Below are 15,966 nucleotides of genomic sequence, written 5' to 3'. Positions count from 1 at the left end.
TCGGTGGCATTCTCTCTGAGCCTCTACTGTGTTGCCACCATACTCGATGATAGGTACAAAGACCACTACTTGGATGCAGACAAGAAACAGGGTTTACGTGAAATGTTAGACAGCTGGACAAGATGGAAACGGACACAGTGACAGTGCGCACCGAGCAAGAGAGGCCATGGACAGACAGACAGCTGAAACTTCACTGCTTATCATGTATGATGAAATGCTGGTTGAGACTGAACAAATTAACAATGAAACAGCACAGCAAGTAAGTGAAAGAAATAGGTTTTGATTATGTTTTACTGGTAATGGGGACATGGAAATGCCAACAAAATAACTTTTTGGTCTGTGTGTGTGTGTGTTTCAACTGTCTGACTGTACTAGAATGCTTAAAAGGCCGGTAAAATTTTCATTTTCTTTATATGTCAAGGAAAGTATCGGTGCATCTCCAGTCTGAATACTTTCCAAATGCACTGTATATAGAGAAGGACGTCTCAATCATCTTTACATCAAACTAGACTCTTCAAACTATCTACTAGACTCACCACCTCTTTATCTGGCTAGCTTCTTTCTTTAAACTAAACCAGCCTCTGTAAACTGACATAGCATATTACATTTACCATCTGTCACGATGTTTATGGCACTGTGCCATCGCACAGGCTAAAACTTTTTCATATATTTACATGTACCTTAGCCAAATACATCTAAACTCAGTTTTTCACAATTCCTAATCCTAGTAAAAATCCCCTGTCTTATGTCAGTTAGGATCACCACTTTATTTTAAGAATGTGAAATGTCAGAATAATAGTAGAGAATTATTTATTTCAGCTTTTATTTCTTTCATCACATTCCCAGTGGGTCAGAAGTTTACATACACTCAATTAGTATTTGGTAGCATTGCCTTTAAATTGTTTAACTTCAAACATTTCGGGTAGCCTTCCACAAGCTTCCCACAATAAGTTGGTTGAATTTTGGCCCATTCCTCCTGACAGAGTTGGTGTAACTGAGTCAGGTTTGTAGGCCTCCTTGCTCGCACACGCTTTTTCAGTTCTGCTCACACATTTTCAGTTCTGCTCACACATTTTCTATGGGATTGAGGTCAGGGCTTTGTGATGGCCACTCCAATACCTTGACTTTGTTGTCCTTAAGCCATTTTGCCACAACTTTGGAAGTATGCTTGGGGTCATTGTCCATTTGGAAGACCCATTTGCGACCAAGCTTTAACTTCTTGACTGATGTCTTGAGATGTTGCTTCAATATTCTTTGTGGTCCACCATCCATTGTGGCAGGTAGTTTTAAAAAATCTGAGCCACTCAGATTTTTTTACCAGCCAAAATATAACAAAAAACATGAGTATACTTGATAATGTTTCTAAAACAAATTTTACTAGTAACTAATGTGGTATAGTGAATAATTAAATGTTTTGTTTTAAACAAAATATCATAGATGAGACAAATTTTCACCTGCCCCTTTAAGGGCGGAAGGTTACGGTGGTAGAAACACTCGAGTCGCTCATGTTTGTGCCTGTAAGATTGTGTCGTGACTAGTAGAAGTGTTGTCTTTTCTTCTCTAGCAGTTGAAACTCAAATATAGAAAAATAACCTAACTTGTAAACAAAACAATGTAAATAGCCAAGAAACACAAGGACAACCCCTTGCTTTAGTTTCAAGTAAATTAGACCAGCGTTTATGCCTGTGCGCAGGGCTTCTAAAAATGGATCTTTCACTCAGCTCTTCACATGCGCACAGCCCCCAGTCAGGCAGTGTTGCAGCGCGACATAGAATAGGCTATGCAGGATTCGTAATTATTTGACTTTGGGTGATTCATTTAGCAGCTATGACTCAAAACAGCAACTGCAGCATTTATTTTACTATAAATGTGATCTTACTTGACTTTTTATTCACACATGCGAGTGACATGCTCATAAAGCTCACCATGAAGTCCTGACCACCTACCAACGTGCCTGGTGAAATATACATCTTGCCCGCCAATGCCAAAATATACCCGCAGGTGTTATATACTGTTAATGCTTGTGTTGCTCATGGGATAACGTTGGCTGAGCAGGATTTCAGTGGGAGGGTTGACAAGAGCATGACATTCCTGTTCAATCAGCTACTTAATTGGATAAAGATAATACTGATATGAGAGAGTCTAATGGTGCGTGGTCCATATTTGATTTCTTCTTTTCCAATCGAGACACATTTTCTCTCCTCTGCCTCCCGTAGCCGCTTGGCTAGTTGTTTCATTGACTTTGTTCATTTGTCATTTTAGACCTGAGTCGGGCTTCATCTAGGGCCACTGAGTCGGGCTTCATCTAGGGCCACTGAGTCGGGCTTCATCTAGGGCCACTGAGTCGGGCTTCATCTAGGGCCACTGAGTCGGGCTTCATCTAGGGCCACTGAGTCGGGCTTCATCTAGGGCCACTGAGTCGGGCTTCGTCTAGGGCCACTGAGTCGGGCTTCGTCTAGGGCCACTGAGTCGGGCTTCGTCTAGGGCCACTGAGTCGGGCTTCGTCTAGGGCCACTGAGTCGGGCTTCGTCTAGGGCCACTGAGTCGGGCTTCGTCTAGGGCCACTGAGTCGGGCTTCATCTAGGGCCACTGAGTCGGGCTTCATCTAGGGCCACTGAGTCGGGCTTCATCTAGGGCCACTGAGTCGGGCTTCATCTAGGGCCACTGAGTCGGGCTTCGTCTAGGGCCACTGAGTCGGGCTTCGTCTAGGGCCACTGAGTCGGGCTTCGTCTAGGGCCACTGAGTCGGGCTTCGTCTAGGGCCACTGAGTCGGGCTTCGTCTAGGGCCACTGAGTCGGGCTTCGTCTAGGGCCACTGAGTCGGGCTTCGTCTAGGGCCACTGAGTCGGGCTTCGTCTAGGGCCACTGAGTCGGGCTTCGTCTAGGGCCACTGAGTCGGGCTTCGTCTAGGGCCACTGAGTCGGGCTTCGTCTAGGGCCACTGAGTCGGGCTTCGTCTAGGGCCACTGAGTCGGGCTTCGTCTAGGGCCACTGAGTCGGGCTTCGTCTAGGGCCACTGAGTCGGGCTTCGTCTAGGGCCACTGAGTCGGGCTTCGTCTAGGGCCACTGAGTCGGGCTTTGTCTACGGCCACTGAGTCGGGCTTCGTCTAGGGCCACTGAGTCGGGCTTCGTCTAGGGCCACTGAGTCGGGCTTCGTCTAGGGCCACTGAGTCGGGCTTCGTCTAGGGCCACTGAGTCGGGCTTCATCTAGGGCCACTGAGTCGGGCTTCATCTAGGGCCACTGAGTCGGGCTTCATCTAGGGCCACTGAGTCGGGCTTCATCTAGGGCCACTGAGTCGGGCTTCATCTAGGGCCACTGAGTCGGGCTTCATCTAGGGCCACTGAGTCGGGCTTCATCTAGGGCCACTGAGTCGGGCTTCATCTAGGGCCACTGAGTCGGGCTTCATCTAGGGCCACTGAGTCGGGCTTCATCTAGGGCCACTGAGTCGGGCTTCATCTAGGACCACTGAGTCGGGCTTCATCTAGGACCACTGAAACAGGGTGTCTTAACCATTTTAATAGAAAATGGAGATACACACCACTCACTGTGTGAATACCAGTTATGAACAGAGGACATTTTGACATCCAATTATGTTTGGTTCTTAGTCATGGAAAGAACACAGATTAATATGTACTATATGTCTCTGCTTGATCTGATCTGATTCTATATCTGATTGCACCTTACAACATACTCACTCAAACTATTCAGGGCTTGTATATGTGATGTTGACCTCTCCTTCACGGTGTTATATAGTGGTCTTGCCAGAGGAGAAAGTGTGTCTGTACGTTTGTGAGTGTGTCTGTCTGTTTGCATGGGTGTGTGACATGATTGTCAGTGACGGCTTTTCTCATTTTTATAATTGACTCTAGCTGGAGACATCACCGCGAGATGACAGAGGGAGCGAGGAGAGTGCTGATCAAGTCAATGTAAGTGGAAAAGAGATGAGCCTCTCCAACCCTCTCTATTCCCTAGTTCCTCACTCTCTTCCAGTGACATGACAGAGCACCTTGTCGGCTCGGAGATTTGAACCAGCGACCTTTCGGTTACTGGCCCAACGCTCTTAACCGCTTGGCTACCTGCCGCTCCACATGCCTGTCTGTTTAAATAAGAATGTGAATGTTAGACACTGACGGCTTTTCTCATTTTTATAATTGACTCTAGCTGGAGACATCACCGCAAGATGACAGAGGGAGCGAAGAGAGTGCTGATCAAGTCAGTGTAAGTGGAAAAGAGATGTGATCCTCTACTTCTCCCTGTATCTGTTTCTCTGTTCCTCACTTTCTCTCCTCTTCCAGTGACATGACAGATCATTACAGACCAATCCAGTGCAGGAGGACTTTATTTGTCGCAGGATTAATCAACCCGACACAACTGGGTTAGGAAATCAAGGGCTTGTCTCATCACACACACACAGAATAAAATAGTGAGGACAAGCCAAGTCAGAAGGGCCTCCACGACTGTAACGATAGGTCAGCGCCCACTAGGGTTGCCAACTTTCTCACTACCAAATAAGGAACAGTGTATATTCTTTTCCAATTGGAAAGGCAAAACATGTTTATATTCCATTTAGTCTATAGCTTTACTAAAACTGTTTAATTGTGTAAACTTATGTGAATAAACCTCAAAATAAATGATCAAAGCAATCACAATTTGAACCTTTAAAACAAAACAACAAAAACATTTCAAATGGAAAAGAGGCTTAACTTGCCGTCACGAAGAATGCACCGATATTGCTACAGTAGCACCTTTAGCTAGCGTGGCCTTGTGCATTTCTATGGATGCATGCTAGGTCATTCTCCCCTCCATGGCCAATTGAGAATTCCCAACGGCATAAAGTACAGAAAGATTTTATTGAGTCACCACTGACGGGGCTTAACCCATGTATTTTGTTGCTTCCCATTGTTTGTTGTAGCTGCACAGTCTTTTCTTTTTTGCAGGTTTATCCATATTTCCTTGATCTGCCAAACCGACCGAAATTACTTTGCAGGAATTGGCGCATTGACACTATACTGTGATTGGATGAATATACAGGACAAGGGAGGTCCTGTATGGGACAAACCAATTTAGCCCAATATAAGGGACTAATACGGGACAGTTGGCAACCCTAGCGCCCACACACATACCCGACCCTCCCTCCCTCCAGCCTGTCAGAGGCCCACAGTAAACAACAGCTTCATCATTAGCATCGCTAACACTCCCATCTCTCTCTCTCCCTCCTTCCTCTGGTAGAACTATTACCATCTCCTCTCTGAATGATCTCCCTGCCTTTGACTCCCCTCTTCTTCCACTGCATCTGTCTGTTGTTGTGTGGTGCGTCATCATGGCTGCTGAGCACTGATTGCTTGTGTGTGGGCAGGCGGGCATCATCTACCAGTCTGTGTTTTCTCCTCTTGTCCTGTAGGAGGCGACAGCATTAGAAGTGGTTTCCTGCAGTCAGGAGAAGGAGAGTTTGCCCCCAGAGAAGATTCCCTCTAGTCCGGTTTACTCTGAGAGAGAGGCCTTGCTAGTTGGTAAGTTCACCTAAAATTACAATAACCTTACTTCAACATTGTAACAATGTTGTGCTAACCTAACTATAAAGGAGTAGACCACCCCCAGTCCAGTCCAGTCCACTCTGAGAGGCCCAGCTAGTGGGTGCATTCACCTAACATAACTATAACGTTACTAGGCTTATAACAGTAGTATGACGTTATGTTACCCTAACATTAGTACAGGAGTAGATTCCCACAAGTCCTGTCAACTCTGAGGGAGAAGCCCTGCGTGTTGGTACGTACAACACGCAGGGCTTCGTATGTACAGAGGAGAACATTCCCCTTGCGCTGTCCACTCTGGCAGAGAGGCTCTGATTGTTGGTACACTTTTTGCTAATTGAACAGGTTATTTTTAGAGAAACTTTCATCAACCTCAATCATTTAGCAGGTTATTTGTGGAAAGCCTGTTTTTTCTCCCCAGTTTATTCCCAGTTCTCTGGGCGGGTTCACACGTTTTAATTGGCTGGTTGACTGAGGCCTTCAGCACCTCTACTGTTTCTAATCACCACAGCCTTCTGGCACATTCTCCATTTCAGTGGAGCGTACCTTCACAGGGAATGGTTGGTCCTGGATCAAAAAGTTTTTCTGAAATTGTGGAGTTACAAGGGAAAGGAGTTGTAGAGTTACGTGTAGGCCTGTGCCAGGTGGCAAGATGCACACTATTGTGTGTTAGTGGGAGTTACCTGTCCTGTCCCACAGTGGTGTCATGCCAGAATGATCATATGATTGGCTCAGAGGTAGTTGTGTAGCCAATGGGGCGTTCCGCTCCCTCCCTCCATGCCGGCCCACTCTGACCTCTCAGCAGCGACGGCTGGTGAGGATTCTGGGTGTTCTCTCTGCCAGAATCGCTCTCCATGACATTTTGTTTGAAGATTAATTGAAGGTAGCACCACAGGGAAAAGGGGACATTGGCTCCTAAGTGAACTCATGAAGAGTCTGCATCTTCAACTGCTTTATCCCTTCTAGAGCAGGGGTTCCAACCTAGGGGTCACGACGCATAACTCTGCCATGCTTAAGGCTAGAAACAAGTAGTAAAATGCCTGAGGAAGATGCGACTGATTCATATGGGGATATAAATTTGACTTTTTCCTGTGTTTTTTGAGCTGGCTCCTCAGTGTACTATAATATATTATTACACAGAGGTTCAGGATTATCACTAGTGGATGATCTGATAACAGATGTTATCGTTGAAATTGATGAGAGAGAAAAACATGCTGGTGGTGTGTGTGTGTGAAGCCCCATGGTGCTCTGATCAGAGAAGCTTTAATGTAGAAAGCAGTGTCAAAGTCCTCATTAAACACTTATCTTAATCTGGACTGTTCAAACACAAGAGTCTTCCATAGAGCTGGGATTGCTTTGGAGAAGACACACACTTGAAGAGTCCAGATGCATTTCATCAGTCAGACAGCATGAGTTGACGAGAGGTCTCTTGAATGTGAGCTTCTCGCTGGTTTTCATTTTGGACAGATTGGTAAATCAACACTGACTGAATTTAGGTGTTTGTACATATGATTGTAGGGTTGTAGTTGTAGAGAATTAAACTACATGTTAATATGGTATTCCAGTTTGATTGACAGCTGTACTGATGTCTGTTTGTTCTTCCTCAGGGATCATCTCTACGTTCCTCCATGTCCACCCGTTTGGAGCCAGCATCGAATACATCTTCTCTTACCTACAGCAGCTGGACACCAAGGTACTGCTGGCACACACACACTGTAATGGTTTTGACTTGAGGTTATTGTTTGTAGGGGTGCCAGGTAGGTCGTACCTACCAGAGAAAATATTGATTTCTCCCTTTTGTTTGTGAGGGAATGAGTCCCATCTGGTCTGTCAAGTCTACACCAATACAAAGGACAAACACATAACCCAACATGGTGTAAAACAAATTAAATACCGGTTGGAAAAGGTTGTAGTCATTCAATCCAGTCAAATCCATCAACGGATCTCCACGGAGAAACAGTGGAGACCGACTGAGATGAGTAGTTCAAAGGAAGAAATGTGTGGATCCTGGTTATTCTGAGACACGGCTACAAAGCACACTTTATAAATACCACAAAACTAACGGAGTAGAGGAGCTTCGGGAAACAAGGGTTGCACACTTCCTCATTCGTTCCACCTTCACAACCATTTTTTGCACAGCTGATGCTGGCCATTTAATAGGGAGTTAAAGGGGAAGCACTGATGGTTCAGACAAATTCAGGGCTGTCACAACACACACAACACAGCCAGTTCAGCAATAGAGCCGTCCTGGCACCACATACCCAGCACAAACATGGACTAAGCATCCCTACTGCGCTGACATATGGGCCCGATGTATGCCAAGGCCCCACAATGCAGTTGGAGCCCCCTGGTGCAAGCAGCCTCCCCCTAATGCAATTTGAATCATCCCCTTGTGACAGCAGAGCCCCATCGTGCAGCCAGACCCTGCTCATCTAATTTGATCCCCCTGGTGCAGGCAGGGCCCTCATAATGCTGAGGCTCGGGTTAGAGTTGGCGTTAATGAAAAGTCCCACTCTCCACTCGTAGCTAAGGGAGATATACATGAATATAGGACATCTCTCTATTTTTTTTCTCACCTTTATTTAACCAGGTAGGCTAGTTGAGAACAAGTTCTCATTTGCAACTGCGACCTGACCAAGAGAAAGCATAGCAATTTGACACATACAACAACACAGAGTTACACAAGGATTAAACAAAACATAGTCAATAATACAGTAGAACAAAAGAAAACAAAACGTCTATATACAGTGAGTGCAAATGAGGTAAGATAAGGAAATAAATAGGCCATGGTGGCGAAGTAATTACAATACAGCAATTAAACACTGGAATGGTATCTCCCTTAGCTACAGTACTATAGACATGCATATAGGATATCTCTCTGTATCTCCCTTAGCTACAGTACTATAGACATGAATATAGGATATCTCTCTGTATCTCCCTTACAGTGCCTTGCGAAAGTATTCGGCCCCCTTAAAGATATAAAACTGTATTTTTTTGTGAAGAATCAACAACAAGTGGGACACAATCATGAAGTGGAACGACATTTATTGGATATTTCAAACTTTTTTAACAAATCAAAAACTGAAAAATTGGGCGTGCAAAATTATTCAGCCCCCTTAAGTTAATACTTTGTAGCGCCACCTTTTGCTGCGATTACAGCTGTAAGTCGCTTGGGGTATGTCTCTATCAGTTATGCACATCGAGAGACTGACATTTTTTCCCATTCCTCCTTACAAAACAGCTCGAGCTCAGTGAGGTTGGATGGAGAGCATTTGTGAACAGCAGTTTTCAGTTCTTTCCACAGATTCTCGATTGGATTCAGGTCTGGACTTTGACTTGGCCATTCTAACACCTGGATATGTTTATTTTTGAACCATTCCATTGTAGATTTTGCTTTATGTTTTGGATCATTGTCTTGTTGGAAGACAAATCTCCGTCCCAGTCTCAGGTCTTTTTAAGACTCCATCAGGTTTTCTTCCAGAATGGTCCTGTATTTGGCTCCATCCATCTTCCCATCAATTTTAACCATCTTCCCTGTCCCTGCTGAAGAAAAGCAGTCCCAAACCATGATGCTGCCACCACCATGTTTGACAGTGGGGATGTGTGTTCAGGGTGATGAGCTGTGTTGCTTTTACGCCAAACATAACGTTTTGCATTGTTGCCAAAAAGTTCAATTTTGGTTTCATCTGACCAGAGCACCTTCTTCCACATGTTTGGTGTGTCTCACAGGTGGCTTGTGGCAAACTTTAAACGACACTTTTTATGGATATCTTTAAGAAATGGCTTTCTTCTTGCCACTCTTCCATAAAGGCCAGATTTGTGCAATATACGACTGATTGTTGTCCTATGGACAGAGTCTCCCACCTCAGCTGTAGATCTCTGCAGTTCATCCAGAGTGATCATGGGCCTCTTGGCTGCATCTCTGATCAGTCTTCTCCTTGTATGAGCTGAAAGTTTAGAGGGACGGCCAGGTCTTGGTAGATTTGCAGTGGTCTGATACTCCTTCCATTTCAATATTATCGCTTGCACAGTGCTCCTTGGGATGTTTAAAGCTTGGGAAATCTTTTTGTATCCAAATCCGGCTTTAAACTTCTTCACAACAGTATCTCGGACCTGCCTGGTGTGTTCCTTGTTCTTCATGATGCTCTCTGCGCTTTTAACGGACCTCTGAGTCTATCACAGTGCATGTGGATTTATACGGAGACTTGATTACACACAGGTGGATTGTATTTATCATCATTAGTCATTTAGGTCAACATTGGATCATTCAGATATCCTCACTGAACTTCTGGAGAGAGTTTGCTGCACTGAAAGTAAAGGGGCTGAATAATTTTGCACGCCCAATTTTTCAGTTTTTGATTTGTTAAAGAAGTTTGACATATCCAATAAATGTCGTTCCACTTCATGATTGTGTCCCACTTGTTGTTGATTCTTCACAAAAAAATACAGTTTTATATCTTTGTTTGAAGCCTGAAATGTGGCAAAAGGTCGCAAAGTTCAAGGGGGCCGAATACTTTCGCATGGCACTGTAGCTACAGTACCATAGACATGAATATAGGATATCTCTCTGTATCTCCCTTAGCTACAGTACCATAGACATGAATATGGGATATCTCTCTGTATCTCCCTTAGCTACAGTACCATAGACATGAATATGGGATATCTCTCTGTATCTCCCTTAGCTACAGTACCATAGACCTGAATATCTTATATCTCTGTATCTCTCAGTGCTACAGTACTATAGACATGAATATAGGATATCTCCCAGTGCTACAGTACTATAGACATGAATATAGGATATCTCCCAGTGCTACAGTACTATAGACATTAATATAGGATATCTCCCAGTGCTACAGTACTATAGACATGAATATAGGATGTCTCTGTATCTCTCAGTGCTACAGTACTATATACATGAATATAGGATATCTCTGTATCTCTCAGTGCTACAATACTATAGACATTAATATAGGATATCTCTATCTCCTCAGTGCTACAGTACTATAGACATGAATATAGGATATCTCTGTATCTCCCAGTGCTACAGTACTATAGACATGAATATAGGATATCTATATCTCCCAGTGCTACAGTACTATAGACATGAATATAGCATATATCTCTTTATTTCCCACTGCTACAGTACTATAGACATGAATATAGGATATCTCTGTATCTCCCAGTGCTACAGTACTATAGACATGAATATAGGATATCTCTATCTCCCAGTGCTCTTGTGGAAGTGTCTCAGTGTGATTTCCCTGGACACTGAGACCTGTTACATCTGGATCCTTCCTGTCTCTCCCTGATGAAGCAGAGCGGTTTTATTTATTCTGACTCTTCGCTAAAACACCCGTCTCCACATGTCGGGTTCCTCAGGGGCCTTTCTGGGACCTCAGCACTCCTCTGCTCTCGACTGTCAGATTGATTCTGTTATTTTCTCTCCTCCACATATGACCACCACACTCATTGACACCTCCGCAAGGAGGCCTTCAGATATACTATATGGCCACTCTTACTGCTACCTCCATGAGGAGGCCCTCAGACATGACTACTCTTACTGCCACCTCCATGAGGAGGCCCTCAGACATGACTACTCTTACTGCCACCTCCATGAGGAGGCCCTCAGACATGACTACTCTTACTGCCACCTCCATGAGGAGGCCCTCAGACATGACTACTCTTTCTGCTACCTCCATGAGGAGGCCCTCAGACATGACTACTGCTACCTCCATGAGGAGGCCCTCAGACATAACTACTCTTACTGCTACCTCCATGAGGAGGCCCTCAGACATGACTACTCTTACTGCTACCTCCATGAGGAGGCCCTCTTATTTATTGTTTGACCACTCTCACCACCAGCTCATTAAAACCTCTCTGCACTCATCAACACACTGACTCATTCCTTTTTTCTCCGTTTGGGTTTTCCATTAAGGTCTGAAGGTGTGTTTGTTCCCACGCTGCTTCTCTGTAACACCACACAACAAGTCCACAGAGCTTTGTCAACAGTCATCACTGGATTCTCCACTAACTACATTACTCTCTACTTATCTACTGTGTTCATGATTCACTACTACATTGTTAAAGATGACACACCATTGACATCTTCATGATATAGTGTTTAATACATACTGACAGGGTTTTACCCATCTGGTTCTTACAAATGTGTTTTCTTTGTATACAGTGCTTCCTGCTGTCATTGTTTGGTGTAATCTCACCTTTTGAAAGTGATGCTATATGCATATGTAGGTGTGTGTTTGTGATGAGTATTGTGTTGGTGTTGGCGTTTGTCACTCAGATCAGTTCATCTGAGATGTGGGGCTCTTTGAGTTTGTAGGAGTGTGTATCAAATCTGTGTGTTACGTTTGTATTGTGATTGTATCTGTGGATGTGTGTCAGTGTATGTATCAAATCTGTATTTATAGTGTGTGTGTGTGTGTGTTTCAGATAAACACCGGACAGGTGGGGGCTCTACTGGGTCGGCTGCCCTGTACATTCAGACAGGAGCTGACAGGGGTGGGTGCCAGCCTGGAGAAACGCTGGAAGTTCTGTGGTTTCGAGGGAATCAAGACCACATAGAGCATTACAGAGACACAGCGGATATCACAGGAGAAACAGCATAGAGATCTGACGGTCTTATGAGGATATTGTTTTATGGGGACCGGCACTGGTCCCTTAGCTGTTGCTCACCAGTCCCTGTGATGGTTAACTGATCTTGATTTAGTCCGTTCTTAAGTGCTAGTTATAATGTAAACAGTTTTCTGGTCCCTGTCACAAATAAGGTTGAGAAACACTGGCATAGAACTCTTGACTGTATTATGAAGACACAGAAGTAACAACATAGAACTCAGACTGTCCGTCACATGAGCGGGTCGGACCGTTCTCAGAACCTCTAATTGGTTAACTCTGCTGTCACTCAGCCAGGACTACTACCCAGGGAGGTTATCAGGGTCTGCTGAACACTGTCAACCTCCAACCCCTCTGGCCTCTCACACTCTTTTCTTTCCTTGTTTGTACAATTCTATGAGTAAAAATGAATATATTTCTTCATTTTCTGTAAAGGCTGTTGAAGGGATACTTGTGGGTTTTGGCAACGAAACCCTTTCTCTACTTCACCAGAGTCAGATGAACTTGTGGATACCGTTTTATGTCTCTGTGTGCAGTTTGAAGGCATTTTCTAAGTGATGCTAGCGCAATGACTGGAAGGCTATGGGTATCTTCTAGCTAGCATGCTAGCAGATACCCATAGCCTTCCCGTCATTGCGCTAGCTAGAGGTAGTTTTGTAAGCCAATGCTAACTTCCTTCGTACTGGACTCGGAGACATAAAACTGGCATCCACAAGTTCATCGGATTCTGGGGATGTAGATAAAGGGCCTCATTGCCAAAATCCTGAAGTATCCCTATAACAGTTGCATAGATTGATTTGTTTTCCTACTCTGTAAATGCTTGGATGATATTTTTAAATAAAAAATCAAAGCAATCTGAAGAATTGAGAATAGAGTTGTATTGAATAGAGTTATGCTCGCTGGCACTTAGGTTGCGTGTAGATGCTGTATGTAGCATGAGTGGGAGCAAACTGCTAATCCAGTCAAGGATGGTCCCCAGCCACATGAGGAGCCTCTGATAGGTACTCACTCACACACACACACACACACTGCTCCTGCCCAGCCATGCCTGGAGAGATGCCCGAGACCTTTTGTGATGCTGGTTTTGTTATCTCTTAGCGCTGCCCAAGGCCTGTCATTAAACCTTACCTAAGGCCATTTAGAACCATCAAAATAACATTATTACCTGTGCTCTTGTGCCTGGGCAAAGCTGAAACACGCTGTTGGGGGTCTTCTTAATGAAGCATCCTTATCTAATTATAGAGGCGTGTGTGTGTGCCTCGGTGAGCATGCGAACATGTACTGTTTGTGTACATAAGGCTGTTTTACAACAGAACAGATGTTGGTCTCCCCTCCTTCCAGGTTGAATCCTGGCTGCCAGGACCGGAGGTCCTTCCCAAAAGCCTGCTGGGGAGTTCCTAATGCGCCTCCGTCGGGCAATTTGTCGGCGTACTCTTTCCTTGTTGCTCGGGGAAACCGAAGGTTTATTACACATGATTTGCTTTCATCAGACTCTGCCATCTCCTAACGCCTTGTGTATGAAACATTAAGTCCACGCACTTGTCAGAACACCATCCGTCCTTCCTGAATTAATGATAAGTATTGAGTTGGTTTTCCCCCTGCAAGGCTCCCTTCTATACATATGAATTTGCCTTGGCATGTGTTATTAACATGGGGTCCAAAGGGGAAGAGAGTGGAGAGAACACACACGGCAGAACCATAGAGCTGAGTGGAGATGTGTGTACTGTATTGTATTGTATATAGATCTGCAATGCATTCGGAAAGTATTTCCGACCCCATGACTTTTTCCATATTTTGTTACGTTACAGCCTCATTTTAAAATTGATAAAATATTTTTTTCCCCTCATCAATCTGCACACACTACCCCATAATGACAAAGCAAAACATTTTTGCAAATGTCAAAAAAAAACTAAACATCACATTTCCATAAGTATTCAGATCCTTTACTAAGTACTTTGTTGAAGCACCTTTGGCAACGATTACAGCCTTGAGTCTTCTTGGGTATGACGCTACAGTCTTGGCACACCTGTATTTGGGGAGTGTCTCCCATTCTTCTCTGCAGATCCTAAAGCTCTGTCAGGTTGGATGGAAAACATCGCTGCACAGCTATTTTCAGGTCTCTCCAGAGATGTTTCATCGGGTTCAAGTCCGGGCTCTGGCTGTGCCACTCAAGGACATTCAGAGACTTGTCCCGAAGCCACTCCTGCGCTGTCTTGGCTGTATGCTTAGGGTCGTTGTCCTGTTGGAAGGTGAACCTTTGCCCCAGTCTGAAGTCGTGAGTCCTCCGGAGCAGGTTTTCATCAAGGATCTCTCTGTACTTTGCTCCATTCATCTTTCCCTCGATCCTGACTAGACTATTAGCCCCTGCTGCAGAAAAACATCCACACACCATGATGCTGCCACCACCATGCTTCACTGTAGAGATGGTGCTAGGTTTCCTCCAGACATGACACTTGGCATTCAGGCCAAAGAGTTCAATCTTGGTTTCATCAGACCAGAGAATCTTGTTTCTCATGGTCTGAGAGTCTTTAGGTGCCTTTTGGCAAACTCCAAGCGGGCTGTCATGTGCCTTTTACTGAGAAGTAGCTTCCGTCTGGCCACTCTACCAATTGCTCAGTTTGGCTGGACTGCCACTTTTCAAGGATGATCAATGGAAACAGGATGCACCTGAGCTCAATTTCGAGTCTCATAGCAAAGGCGCTGAATACTTATATAAGGTATTCGTTTTTAATTTGTAATAGATTTCTAAAAACTTGTTTACACCTTGTCATTATTGGGTATTGTGTATAGATTGATGAGGAAAAATAATAATGTAATCAATTTTAGAATAAGGCTGTAATGTAACAAAATTGGAAAAAGTCCAGGTCTGAATACTTTCCGAATGCACTGTATATAGTCCTCTTCTAATTCTTAGGTTTTGTCTGACAACAAAGAGCATGGTGGTTCTAGTAATGAAGTTGAGCCCGCACACTCAACTGCTTCAACACGTTCCCTTTTCAGGTTGGTTAAATGCACAGTTATTTCCATGCTTGGAATGGTTCATGTTTGGCATTCAGACACAGTGTTAAATACTTTGAGTCAGATTCTCTCATGGACTCACCAGAAGGCCCAGGGAATTAAACGTGGACCCCCCCTTTCAAACACTTATCTCTGTCATACCAGGCCAGCCCCATTTGACAAATGAGAGTGCACTTCACAGCATGACTCTTCACTCTAGTCTCCTACAGGCACCGATGATCATACTGCCAGTTTCTATCCTCACTGAAGTTGCTGTGTTCTTTCTGTCAAGTCCAATCTCCCCATAGACTTGATGCCTCTGTAGAGTTAGATGGGAGTCATTCATAATTCATCTGTTCTTCAGACTTGAGAGTTTTTTGGCATGTGAAGTTTTCAGTGCGTCACACAAAGGATGTAAACACAGCCTAATTAAATCGGCCCGCAGTCCCCGGTGGATTTTTTCCATTTGGTGTTGTCTTCCCATCGCCCCACCGGGGAGAGTTCCTCATTAATTCAATCCAAGGTGGATTGAAAATTCAAGCTAAAGCTATTCAAGGGTGTGATTCACCGTGCCAGCGAAAGCCGATGCGCATATTTCCCCTATTTGGAAGATGAATCTACAGAAGATTTTCGGAGGATGTCCTTGAGCATCTGCCATCATTCTGCTCAAGTTGTATGGAAGAACAAATATAGGAGCCTGCATCTCAGAGGCTGTAAGTAGGAAGGGCAGTAGTGTCAAACTATGAATACCCAGAAGTAAGGAGTTTAAATCTCTTTTAAGACATTCAAATCATGTGTAAAAAAGGAGTAAT

At 44.4% G+C, this 15,966-nt stretch overlaps 1 protein-coding gene across 7 annotated transcripts in view; it reads left to right on the top strand.

The window, feature by feature from the left end:
* LOC110488996 (ecto-NOX disulfide-thiol exchanger 2) overlaps positions 1 to 13,017 on the top strand; it is a 296,941-nt gene extending 283,924 nt beyond the window's left edge. For all 7 annotated transcript variants that reach the window (XR_016486333.1, XR_016486332.1, XM_090198591.1 and 4 more), the window contains 5 exons: positions 3,869 to 3,925; positions 4,161 to 4,217; positions 5,401 to 5,509; positions 7,138 to 7,223; positions 11,978 to 13,017. Coding sequence is in view for 5 of the 7 variants with exons in the window: in XM_090198591.1 (XP_090054717.1) it covers positions 3,869 to 3,925; positions 4,161 to 4,217; positions 5,401 to 5,509; positions 7,138 to 7,223; positions 11,978 to 12,109 (441 nt within the window). In the remaining 2 variants the exon portion in view is untranslated. The remainder of the gene's footprint in view (positions 1 to 3,868; positions 3,926 to 4,160; positions 4,218 to 5,400; positions 5,510 to 7,137; positions 7,224 to 11,977) is intronic.
* Positions 13,018 to 15,966: the final 2,949 nt, after the last annotated feature.

This window comes from Oncorhynchus mykiss, chromosome 14 (assembly GCF_057628025.1).
Source record: "Oncorhynchus mykiss isolate SJ-2025 chromosome 14, ASM5762802v1, whole genome shotgun sequence".
In the NCBI taxonomy this organism is placed as follows: Eukaryota; Metazoa; Chordata; class Actinopteri; order Salmoniformes; family Salmonidae; genus Oncorhynchus; species Oncorhynchus mykiss.
Note: the sequence above shows the minus strand (reverse complement) of the source record. Positions and strands in the feature narration are given on the sequence as shown.